The 12645-nt window shown below is 38.1% G+C and overlaps 1 protein-coding gene across 2 annotated transcripts in view; it reads left to right on the plus strand.

The window, feature by feature from the left end:
• VGLL4 (vestigial like family member 4) overlaps positions 1–12645 on the plus strand; it is a 109572-nt gene that overhangs the window by 54631 nt on the left and 42296 nt on the right. For both annotated transcript variants that reach the window (XM_039342248.1, XM_039342247.1), the window contains one exon: positions 11045–11234. In XM_039342248.1, the coding sequence (XP_039198182.1) occupies positions 11045–11234 (190 nt within the window). The remainder of the gene's footprint in view (positions 1–11044; positions 11235–12645) is intronic.

Consider the following 12645-nt stretch of genomic DNA (forward strand, 5'->3'; position numbering starts at 1 on the left):
AAAGCCAAAGTTAATTTCATTAATATTACATTCCTTCATTAAAACTGGAATGCAAGGTAGTTGGCCTTACAGAAATATAGTAAATCACCAAGCAAGGGCCTTGATGCTGTTAAAATACAGGTTCTAACTCGCTGTTAATTTTGCGATCCTTCTCTTGCATAAATTTTCTTTGAAGTAGAAAAGGCAATTATTAAGCTTTGATTACTTTCACTTAATGACAGATAGATCTTTGATGAGTTTAGCTTTTCTGTGTCTTTTGTTCAAACACTTTCTTGGAACTACAGAGAAAAACCCAAGGAGGATTCAGGGCTGCTTAGATTCTGGGAAAGCTGAGGTAATTTGGATTCTGTTGCTATATAATGCATACTTCAATGAATACGCAGACTTGTTCACCTGTGATATTTTGCTTTCTAACACTATAGGCTTAGAGTGTTTATATTGAGATCAGATTCAAAGACCAAACAGAGAAATCTCATAATCTATATTTGTAACTGCACCAATCTAAGATGTAATCTAAAATAATTTAATTATTTATTCAAAGAAGCTAGGTAAAATAAATTTCCATAGAGTAGCCACCATTAGGTTTTTAATACTCTCTTTAATTGATCATGGCCAGCAAGTAAAATTGAAAGATATTGGCCTGCCTTATAGGATGCCCCATGGAACAGTTGAATAATTATTTTGATGTGCATTTTAATTTAGGCTAGTAGATACATGCATTTTACTAGTTATTCACTGATGGAAGTTTATATTCATTGTCTTCCTCTTGTAAAAAACAGACACTGTTTCTGTGTAGAATCTAACATTTATAAGTTCATCAGAATTTCCACTGAGTCACAGAATGTACAAGGTTTATTATAAATCATGTTGCAATAAAATTAAAATATATTTTGACATAAATTTACTGTGCAAAAAGAAATTCCAAAATCTGTACCTAAAATAATTCTAGTCTGGTGGTTAAAGCTTCAGACTAGAAAGCAAGTGATCATGAGTTCAAATCCTGCCTCAGCCATGAAAGCCAGCTGGGTGACTTTTACTCACTCTCAGCCCAATCCATCTCATAGGGTTGTTGTTGTGGGGAAAATAGGACAAGGGAGGAGTATTAGGTATGAAAAAAATAAAGGCAAAATATTAAATAAATGAGTAAAGTTGCTTTGAAAACCATTTCAAAATCCAAACGCAATAGCTTTATTAGGATAAAGTAAGTTTCACATAATAGTTGCAAGCTTTTAAGTTTTAAAGTATTATAAAGGATGTGGATTATTGTTTTATCCTTATAAATAAATAAGGATGAAGTCACTATATTTCCACTGTAATAAGAAACACATTTCAAAATTACTTTCATGGCTCAAGAAGCCATTACTGAGTTTCTAAGTATTGATAACTCAGTAATTGTTATAATATTTACTGTCATGGTTCCAATAGATGAAACCGTTTAAAGTATTTCAAGGCAAGAATTCTTCCTTAAAGAATATTTTATTAGGAAACAAAGTATCAGCACTTACATAGTTGAACCCAAAACTGAGATTCCCTCCCCCAGATACAAATTCCCACCCCACACACGCTGTCATAAATCAAATTCCCCAATTAATATAAGCTGCTTTTCTCACTGGCCTCTCAGCCTGCCAAAACCTTATCAGACCATGTCCTTGAGTTCCCACACTTTACAGTGTTATGGCTAGCTAAACCCTCAAGCATTTACCCCATCCCCCTTCTACATCTGAACTCTAAAAAAATAGAAAAGGCACGTTAGAAGCAAAAGAGAAAATGGCTGTTGATTCTCAGTTGTCAGAGCGACGACATCCATTGTCACAGCGTTGACATTTACTATGTTTCCCCGAAAATAAGACTTTTTTTGCCTCCAAAAGAAGCACCAGGTCTTATTTTCAGGGGGCATCTTTTCCACTTACCTCACGGTTACAGCACCGACAGCCTCCCCCCCCCCAAGCTGGCCCACTTCTTCTGCGGCCAATGGAGCAGCTTCATTCTGCAGCTAAGAATGGAGCTCCGGCCTGCATTTCGCAATCAGAGGTCTTCTGGAAAGGCCTCTGCAGCCAAGAACTAAGCTATGGATTGAAGGCCTGGCTGCAATGGTAAGCTCCACCCTCACCCCCGCCCTAGCTTGATTTTTAGGCGTGTGCTTTGCCTCAAAACTAGAGCTTATTTTGGGGCTAGGGCTTATATTAGCCCCACCTTCCAAAAATCAAGCTAGGGCTTATTTTCGGGGTAGGTCTTACTTTTGGGGAAACACGATATGTAATTGTTCAAATTCCAACTAATTCTTATAGAAACTCATGACAGGAAATATGAAATATGAAAACATAAACCTGAAAAAGGAAGGAGTAGCAAATATTTGGAAAACAATTTTATATTTATCAAATATAAACACCCACAATGTTAACTCCTTTCAAGTTAAGCAGTGTTATTCAGTGTTATGCAGAAAAGGAGAAGGAAATAGACCAAAGAAATGCAAGGTATATAATAGGAAAAGAAAAGGACTTATGGATGAATCTGGTTTAAATCAATACAGTTCACTCTACCATAATTTTCTATTGTTGCAAACTATTTTTGCTTTAGACATGTCCATACGTATGGCAAAAGCAAGAATAATTGGTAAAACTAGTTGCCTTTTGTTCTTTAAATCTCTCACCTCTTTTTCAGGATCTCACTAATTGCATTCAACCACAACTTTTACAGTCTTCTCCTTCCTCTCAACTTATTTAAGTTTTTGGTATCTAAAGATAATCATTTAAAGTAAATGAAAGACATTCGTTTTCCTGTGTTTTAAAATGGGATGCCATAAAGCAAAAGAGATGTAATTTATTGTACATTCATCTATACTATTGTGTTTGCATCTGAAATTACTTGAAATAGAACGTACAAAGGATTACAGCTGAAACAATCAGCTTTGTTTCTTTTGCATGTGTCAGACAGAATGCCATGGCCATCTCAGTGAACACTGAATTAAGTAAGAAAATAAAGTTCACTAACATTGTGCAAACACTAGGATTTAAATATTTATCTAGGGCTATACATAGCATTTGAAAGGCTATCTAAGCACTTGTTATGTATGCACAGACACTTTGCTGGCTATCCCAATGGAACAGTTCTCTGTCTATGCAGAGGCAGACAACTGGGATAAACTTGTGACCCTACCAAAGAACGTGTCTGTTCTAACGAGTAAACACCTTTCCAATGCTTTGCCCAATCCTAATATTTTATGTCATGCAGAAAAAAATGGAGGATTACAATACTGAATATCTATACTTTAGACTACCAAATTTTGAAGTTGGTAGCTAATCTCTTCATAGAAGTTTGAGTTGCATCTGTCAGCGAGTGATAATGTTTAGCTTCAAGTCCTGATTTTGTCATATTAAATGATCATTATCATTAAATTATACTCATCTAAAACTAGCCTAGCCTGTTTCTAACCCTTTAATAATCTCTACTTCATTTAAACATGGGACTATATTTCTGTAACATAGTAATTTTCAGATGGGGCTTGCAGCAAAATTTGGCAACATCATGTGTCTCCATTTTGAGTGTATGCTCTTCTCACAGTAAGTAGTCAAGGGAGAAAAGTAGGATGGCACATTGTTGGAGTATTATATTCCCCACTATGCCCCAAGGGCAGAAATTTTTCCCCTGCACTGAAAAGTCAAGGGCATGTCATGATAAAAGTTTATAAAAGCGTACATACTTTGATGAACATTCATGAAGGTATATCAATAGATTACATGTAGCCAATAATTAATTCTCTTGGGAATTAATTGTTATAGCCCAGGATCTTTGAGTAAAGCTGAATGATTGATGATTAAGGTGGGTTAAATTCTAATAGCACATTTCAAAGTAGATATTTAACAATAGAATTTGTTAACACAAGATGTAATGTACACTGAGAGCTTATGCAACGAAAACAAATTCCTTGTGTGTCCAGCCATACTTGGCCAATAAAGAATTCTATTCTAATGATAGTCCCAAAATGGAATGGCTTTATAGAAGTTTAAGATTATAAATGATGACTAACAAATCAATTAGAATATAGTTCTGATGTATACAGATAGCCTTTTAACAATCACAATTTGGACCAGCAACTTGGTGGCTAAGTGACATAGTCACCAAGTGGAAAATCATGTGATCATGACTGTGCTTATGAATTAATTCAGCTTTCTTGTTTCCCCATTCCCACATCCTTCGGAATGCTTATCCCAGTGCTGAAATAATTAGCAAGAAGGAAATTAATGTTTCTATGTTCTTTGGAGAGGAAGAAATTACAAGAGAGTAAGCATTAATATGCATGATGGTGGGCACAACTGCATGTACTGTACATTTGGTGGAAGACCTTACCATAGATACAGTATTTGAAATTAGTCTTAACGGCCATTTAACTTTGTGGTGTTCTCACTATCACAAAGCCTCAAAAAGAGCTTTATTATGTTCTTTAAGCAGGGAATATTAGAGTTTTGGAGAATATTTTTCTCTGATCACCATCAAGATTCTCAGTTATCAAGGTAGAATGGTCTAAAAGTTGAGTCATGGCAATTGGACTTTTCTTGGTGGTTTGAGACATTTCATTGCTTATCCAAGTAACGTCTTCAATCTGAACAAGTTGGTTAGGGGAATTTAAGTAGGCAGAGATTCATTGGAATGTACCAACTCCTAAAATTCTTAGGGGTATTCCTGCATCAACCTCAAGAGTTTCTTCCCCAAAATATGTGGCAGTATGTCAATGAAGATTCTCAGTCATCCAAGCAGAATTGTCTGAAAGTTCAGTCATGGCCACTCATAATACATAATAATAGTTGTACTATGCATATATAGTCCATAACTTATAAAGTTATATAGTATATAACTTTCAGTTCTACCTCCTGCAGTATTTTTTTAAACCTAATTATATAATTTCTTTGGAATTAAGATTGCCGAGAGAAATATCAACAACCTAAGATATGCAGATGATACCACTCTAATGGCAGAAAGTGAAGAGGAACTAAAGAGCCTCTTGATGCGGGTGAAGAAGGAGAGTGCAAACGTAGGCTTGAAACTCAACATTAAGAAAACCAAAATCATGGCATCCGGCCCTCTCAATTCCTGGCAAATAGATGGGGAAGAAATGGAGGTAGTGACAGATTTTATTTTTCTGGCCTCAAAGATCACCTCAGATGGGGACTGCAGCCAAGACATTAAAAGACGCTTGCTCCTGGGGAGGAAAGCTATGGCAAATCTAGACAGCATACTAAAAAGCAGAGACATCACCCTGCCAACAAAAGTGCGTATAGTCCAGGCCATGGTTTTCCCAGTTGCAATGTATGGCTGTGAAAGTTGGACATAAGAAAGGCTGAGCGCCAAAGAATTGAGGCCTTTGAACTATGGTGCTGGAGAAGACTCCTGCGAGTCCCTTGGACTGCAAGGCGTTCAAACCGGTCAGTCCTAGAAGAGATCAACCCCGACTGCTCTTTAGAAGGCCAGATCATGAAGTTGAAACTCAAATACTTTGGCCACCTAATGAGAAGGAAGGACTCACTGGAGAAGTGCCTAATGCTGGGAAAGATTGAGGGCAATAGAAGAAGGGGACGACAGAGAATGAGATGGCTGGATGGAGTCACTGAAGCAGTAGGTGAGAACTTAAATGGACTCCAGAAGATGGTAGAGGACAGGAAGACCTGGAGGAACATTGTCCATGGGGTCGCGATGGGTCGGACACGACTTCGCAATTAACAACAACATATAATTTCTGGTATGAGAGCTAATCAGGAAGCAGGGAAGTGCTTCAAATAAATTCTTCCGATCTTTGAGGATTCTCCTTGCCTCCCCTGGCATTTTCTTGTGTGAAGCATGAAAGGACAGTATACAAATGAATAAATAACAATGCCTACACGACATTTAATTTTGTCTTGTATCTGGGATAAAAGGTAACAATATGTGGTAAAGTTCCTTTCTTTGCTAATAAAAATACTAGGACTGCACACAGAAATAAAAAAGGAATGCTTTAAAATGCTTTGTTGTGAGTGAAAGTGCATTTCTGGAAATATTAAATCAACTACTTTCACTGGAAGGCTCAATGCAATGCCCTCAGTGGTTCCTGGAAGTGTTCTGTACATGTAGATGTACAGTTGGATAATCGGGAATGCCTTTGACATAGCCTGTAAAATCTCTGGAAGATGCAACTGCTTTAATGCTTTAAGACAGGGGTAGGCAACCCAAAACACTCAAAGAGCCACTTGGACCCGTTTACCGCCGAAAACAAAATACTGGGAGCCGCAAAACCCTTTTGATATCTAAAATGAAGATAAAACTGCATATATCCTTGGCTCCGCTAGTTGTTTTATGATCCTCAAGTGCTCTTTTAGAGTGTGTGCAAGCACTTGGAGAGCGGCTGTCAACTAGCGGAGCCAAGGACAGTACCTGATGCTGAACAACTCTGCATGGTACGGATTAATACAATCAACGGGCCGATGACGCGCTCAAGAAGCTGGGCGCAGAGGCAGGTTATATGAGCTGCCTTCCTGATCTCCTTTTACTCCAACTCTGATGACGTCGACGGTTTGGCCTGACGAAAGCTTAATGACTCTTTTTAACCACAGGCTTGTTTATATTAAACAGTCTGGTTTATTATATCCTGGTGTTCATTTTTTCTTTCTTATTTGGCTAACATAATGCCCTGGATTCACATTTTTAGCATTTTAAAAGGCGCGCACACACACACACACACACACACACACACACATATAATCATAAAGGTAAAAAATATATGCAATGTTATCTTCATTTTAGATGTCAAAAGGGTCTCTCTGTCTCCTCCTCTCTCTTTCTCTCCCTCTCTCTCTCTCCCTCCCTCCCTCCCTCTCTCCTTCTCTCTGATCTTCTTCTCACCTGGCAAGCTGGCTTCAAGCTGTTCTCCAACAAGCTCAGGAGTAAGCAACCTTGGCTCTTTTATGACTCATGGACTTCAACTCCCAGAATTCCTGAGTCAGCATAGCTGGGCTAGCTAGCTCTCTCCTGCCCTCCCTGCTTCCTGTTTCCTGCTTCCTGCAGAGACGCAGCAAAGGGAGGAGTCCCGCCCAGTAAGCTTTTCAGCTTGTCGGAGAACATGGCGAGTCCACTCTCTTTTTTACAGACACAGATGCACAGAGAGAGAGAGAGAGAGAGAGAGAGAGAGAGAGAGAGAGAGAGAGAGAGAAGGGAAGTGCAAGTGCCTCTCTCTGTCTCTGTCTCTCTCTGCAAATGGCAGAGGAGGCTGGGAATCGCAGGGGAAGGCTCAAAGAGCCATATGCAGCTCCGGAGCCACAGGTTGCCAACCTGTGCCTTAAGGAGATACACTTCATTCCTGCCAACACGTTTTGTTGAAAGAATTTTTGTATAAAACAATGCAGTACTCTTGCTGCTACATTGATAGCTGCTAACATTTAACATTATGCGAGTTCAGTATTTAACATTTTGCCCTTAATGAAGTTTGATTTTCTGGTAAGAGGAGATTAAAAAAAAATTGAGAGCATTATAAATGGAAGATAATAGCCTTCTGGATCACCAGTAAAATTTCATGAGTTAGGCACAGAGGTTTGTAGAATAAAAATCTCATCTGAAAGCACCTTTTAAATACAGAAAGCAATTGTGACAACATTTAAAGGTTTTTCAACTGCCTTTTTAGAGTATGTTACTATAAATTGTGGTTCAAGAAAAGAAAGTATTGATTGCATTAAGGGGGAAAATACAAATGTGGATGCACTTTAATGTGTGAAAGAGAAAAAGACCTCTCAAGCACTTACAGACTAGCAGTTAAGTATATTCATAAAATCCTGAGCAAATAGGTAGATCTGTATTGTCAAATAGATGGAGAAGTTTAACTCTGCTTCTTAGAAATGATTAAATCTAAATTGTGGAGCTTTGTGTTCTGTGTATTTGTAGTTATACGGTTGCACTGATGTAATATTATGATAGACAAACAATACATTACATTATCTTTTGTGTTTTGTTTGTATTTCATCATATTATCTAACATTCCAAATCTTTGTGAGGGAAGTTGATGAGTAAGAGCTATAAGCACAGGTATTCGAGAGATACTGTATATGCCGGCGTACAAGGCGACCCGTCGTATAAGACGACTCCCGTCTTTGTCGCCGAGCCACATTCCTAGAACGTCGTCTTATACGCCGGAAACTATCAGTATTTCCGGCGTATAAGACGACTCGGCGTATAAGACGACCCCCGTCTTTGGCGCCGATTTGAACGCTTGCAGAAGTCGCCTTATACGCCGGCATATACGATAGTCTGTGTCCCTGCCCAGTTGCTTGATGAAACAAAGAGAAGTATTCTGAGGATAAATACTCTCTGTGCCATAAACAAATCTCGTAGTAAATTAGGAAAACTGGGGTATGGCTCTTTATTTAAAAGCATATATAATCTAGGACTGTTTTTTTTTCCAAGCTTGGCAGTTTAAGAGGTGTGGATTGATTCCTAGAATTCTCTTAATTTTAAAATCCAGCTTCTTTATTGCTTCAGACAGTCTATTGCAGATCATTTGGCTTCTTAGCCAAAAACATGATGCAAAAATCTGTTTACAAAAGTGCACATATATTCCTTTCCAAAACCACCTACCGCTTATGTCACTTCAGGCCTCCAGTCACTCTCTCTCAGCCCAACCTGCCTCACGGGTTTGTTTTGTGAGAAAAAAAAGGACTAGGAAGATGTGTTGGATAAGTTTGCCTCCTTGAGTTCGTAAAAATAATAAAGACAGGATATAAATAAATACATTAAATAAATATCTTATAGTTATCTCTAACTGTCCATCCATATCATACTCTCTGGTAAGTGTTGAACTATCTAATAAGGTTCCATTTATTGATATGCATGCTATCATATATTGCTCTTATAGCATTCAGCAGCAGGAGTACTGTTTTTGAATATCTCAAAGATATTTTGTGAGATTTTGACAGCTTTTAAAGACTTTTTAGGACTTGTGGATACCACTTGGCTGTGTTGCAGACATCACATATATGAGTTGCAACATAGTCAACTCTTGATATAAATGGTAGAATCCAAGAAAACACATTACACTTTTTTCTAAATTATTTTGCCTTCTTTATAGTAACAAGTAGTTGCCTGACAAGCATTTATTAACATTTGGCGTTGGGATGGGATGGGATAAAACAGGAAACTGGGAGAGAAATATCAAAGTTAATAATAACTTGAGTATGAACACAGCAGGATGTTCAGATGGGAAACTTGTTTGCCATGGAGCCCACCGTTTTTCTTTTAACATGTAGGTAGAAAGTGGAAAGTTACTGTTTAGTTTTGGTGCCAGAGTCTTGAATAGAAGCCATTACTTGTGGCATGTTTATAGCCCACAGTGTATTTGCTAGTTTATATCTTTTTTTGCTAAATTGGCAAATGTTTATTTTTACTGGTAAACATAGTGGAGATTAGTTCTGAGTGGTTTCTTTCACAACAAAATTGGGTTTGTTGAGCTTATTAAAACAGGGCTCTTTTTATATGTGAGCTGTGCATTGAATAGTATATAAAATGTGGAATTGCTTTTGCTCAGATATATGTGCTGCTGGTCCAGTTCTTGGTAATTATATTTTGGACATAATGAAAGAAGAAAAAAGGCTGCAATATATGGCGCTGTCCTTTGCACCAGAATATAGTTTGGTTGGTTTTAGCTTATTAGGCTAAATGGATTGAACTGGTTGTGACACTCATAAATGTTGTAAGCCTCCCAGAGTCACCTATGTGTGAATCGGGCAGGGAGGGAGGGAGGAAGGAAAAATCCAACCTACCTCCAATCCCCATGTCCCCAAGCAAGTCCATTATCTCTTGGCATAGCTTGCCAAGTGGGAATGTTATGATGCTGTTATTTAGTCACAGAATCAGGGTGAGTAATCTAAAACTTGTGTCTCCCAAAGGCTTCTAGAACCCCTCTTAACACTTTGCCAAAATGTGCTACTGAAAATCAGTAAAGTGATTTTCTGCTATTTTAAACTAAAAATAGAATAAGGTAGTTAATTACCATTCAAAGTTATGATGTGCTGAAAAAGTAATTTTATGACCAGTCCTTGCACATACAGCGGCTGGAACATTCCCACAGATACACGATCAACACTCAGGTGCTTTGCAAATAGGGGGCATTTATGATCAGTCAGTATCACGCAGTCACGTGATTGCCCTTTGCATATTTCACAGCTGGCTTATGACAAGAAAAATCAAAGAAGAGCCAGCAGTGAAATTGTGTTCCTGTGATATCTCTCTTAATGACTGCAGCGGAAGTGAAGTTGTAAGTCCGTCATGGTCACGAGGTTAACGCTTAATGACAGAGTTGCCGGTACTAATTCTGATCACTAAATGAGGACTACGTGTAATTGATTGTTTCAGTTTTAAATGAATATACTAATTGTAAAATGTATTTATAATTATAATCTCTGCTGTTTTTTCCAAAATAGGTGTATTTTAGAAACTGAATGTTAGCAAATTACAGGTAGTCTTCAACTTACAAGTACAACTGAGCTCAAAATTTCTATTGATAAGCAAGACAGTTGTTAAGTGAGTTTTGCCCCATTTTGTCATCTTTCTTGCCACAGTTGTTAAGCGAATCACTGCAGTTGATAAGTTAGTAATACAAGTGTTAAGTGAATCTGGCTTCCCCATTGACTTTGCTTGTCAGAAGGTTGCAAAAGTGGATCACGTGACCCCGGGACACTGCAAATGTCATAATTTTGCAAGTTGCCAAGCGTCCGAATTTTAATCATGCGACCACGTAAGTCATAAGTATGATAAATGGTCATACGTCATTTTTTTTCAGTGCTGTTGTAACTTCAAACAGTCACTAAATGACTAGTTGTAAGTTGAAGGACTACCTGTATAGATTTATAATTATCTTGCTTTAATTAAAAAAATGAATAATTAGCATATAACTATTCTTTTAAAAGACTGACAAATATAAAGCATTTTTTTAAAAAAAGAAACCACCTTAAGCAAGATGATGACTTCACAAGGTGCCCTCTTTATGTTCCTGTTTTTTGTTCCATTAATTCTATCTTTGCTTTTTCTCTAGGTGAAGCTGCACTACGAGGAGAGCCCAGGATACAGTCTCTCCCCATATCTGCTGCTGCAACCAACCACAGGACTGGGCCACCCCCAATCAGCCCTTGCAAAAGGAGGTTCAGCATGGACCAAGGAGATGATGATCTAGACTGTGAAAAGGAACATATACCTAAAATGAGTCGATTGTTCAGTCCTCATCTGTAAGTTTCTAGTTTATCTGTTTCATTTCTGCTACTCTCATTAAACTACCGTATATTCCGGTGTATAAGGTGACCCGGCGTATAAGATGACCCCCGCTTAGGCGCCGAGTCGCATGCCTAGAAAGTCGTCTTATACACCGGAAACTACCATTATTTCCGGTGTATAAAACGACTCGGCGTATAAGATGACCCCCAACTTCAGCACCAATTTTAAAGCTTGCGAAAGTCGTCTTATACGCCAGAAAGTACGGTAGTCAGAAAGCAATGTATTCAAAGCTTGTTCAAATCTTTCTTTCTTTCTTTCTTTCTTTCTTTCTTTCTTTCTTTCTTTCTTTCTTTCTTTCTTTCTTTCTTTCTGTCAAAAGTGGCAATCCAGCATGAATCACTTTGTTTTTAGTTGCATGGACCTGAAATATAGTTCCCTTCCAAAATTGAGGTTGCACATTATGTTGTTTTCAGACAGGTAGGAAACATTCGGTTTCCTTGTGTTGGATGATAATGAATGAACGAGGACACAAAAATGTTGACATAAAAATTTAGTTAAGTGTAGCAGGGCTCTAACCTTATAATTCTTCCATTGCATTTTACTTTAAACATTAGACTGAAGAGTGGCTGTGTTTTTCTGATACAGACTTATACTGTAATTGCTTTTAGTTCAGGCTTATACGCTAGGTTGAAAACCAAAACCTTCAAAATATCTTGCAGGAGGCCTCCTAATTTTATCATTCAACAAAGCATAATTTCTGTCCACCCTTTTCATCCACAGCATTAGTTCTACTTATTCCTGCTGCTAGAAAATGCTTAGCTATGTTTTAAAATACTACTTCTCTTTGCTCCATATGTGTTAATTAAGTCTTACCACTCTGAGAGAAGAAAGATGTGTGAGTGTGCGTGTGCACATGCATATACAGACACAGGCCAAGAAACTTAAGAACAGCTGCTGGGAAAGCTGTACCTCAACAGCTGGTTTCATAAAGATAGTTTGCTGCATGCTTTCATTCTTCACATGCCAGCAGCGTTTTGTACTGTTTTCTGGAAAAGAAAAAAATTATTTTCCTTCCTGGGCACAAAACTGCGATTGGCCTGAAGAAGAATCTGAGAGGATTCCTTTCATCCCTTACTAGAGGAAGTGATTGGAGTATTTCAGCCAAGCCAACTTGATAACTTTGTGCTTTCCTGGCTGCCTCAGCCTGACAGGCACTCTGCATTCCTTACATTCCATTCAGCTTGGGGATTGTTGTGTTCAGTCATAAGATTGTAGACGGAGTATTTCTCCTCAAATAAATCACAGGAGCCTTAGTCAGAAGCCTGCAGACTGCAAGCTTGGAATGTGTGACTAATGAAAGCCTCAGTATTTCAAAGAATACAAACTCACAGACAGTGAAAAGTTCCCCCCCCCCATCTATTCCTA

Source organism: Crotalus tigris, unplaced genomic scaffold, assembly GCF_016545835.1.
Source record: "Crotalus tigris isolate CLP2741 ecotype Arizona unplaced genomic scaffold, ASM1654583v1 scf7180000017781.746583, whole genome shotgun sequence".
In the NCBI taxonomy this organism is placed as follows: domain Eukaryota; kingdom Metazoa; phylum Chordata; class Lepidosauria; order Squamata; family Viperidae; genus Crotalus; species Crotalus tigris.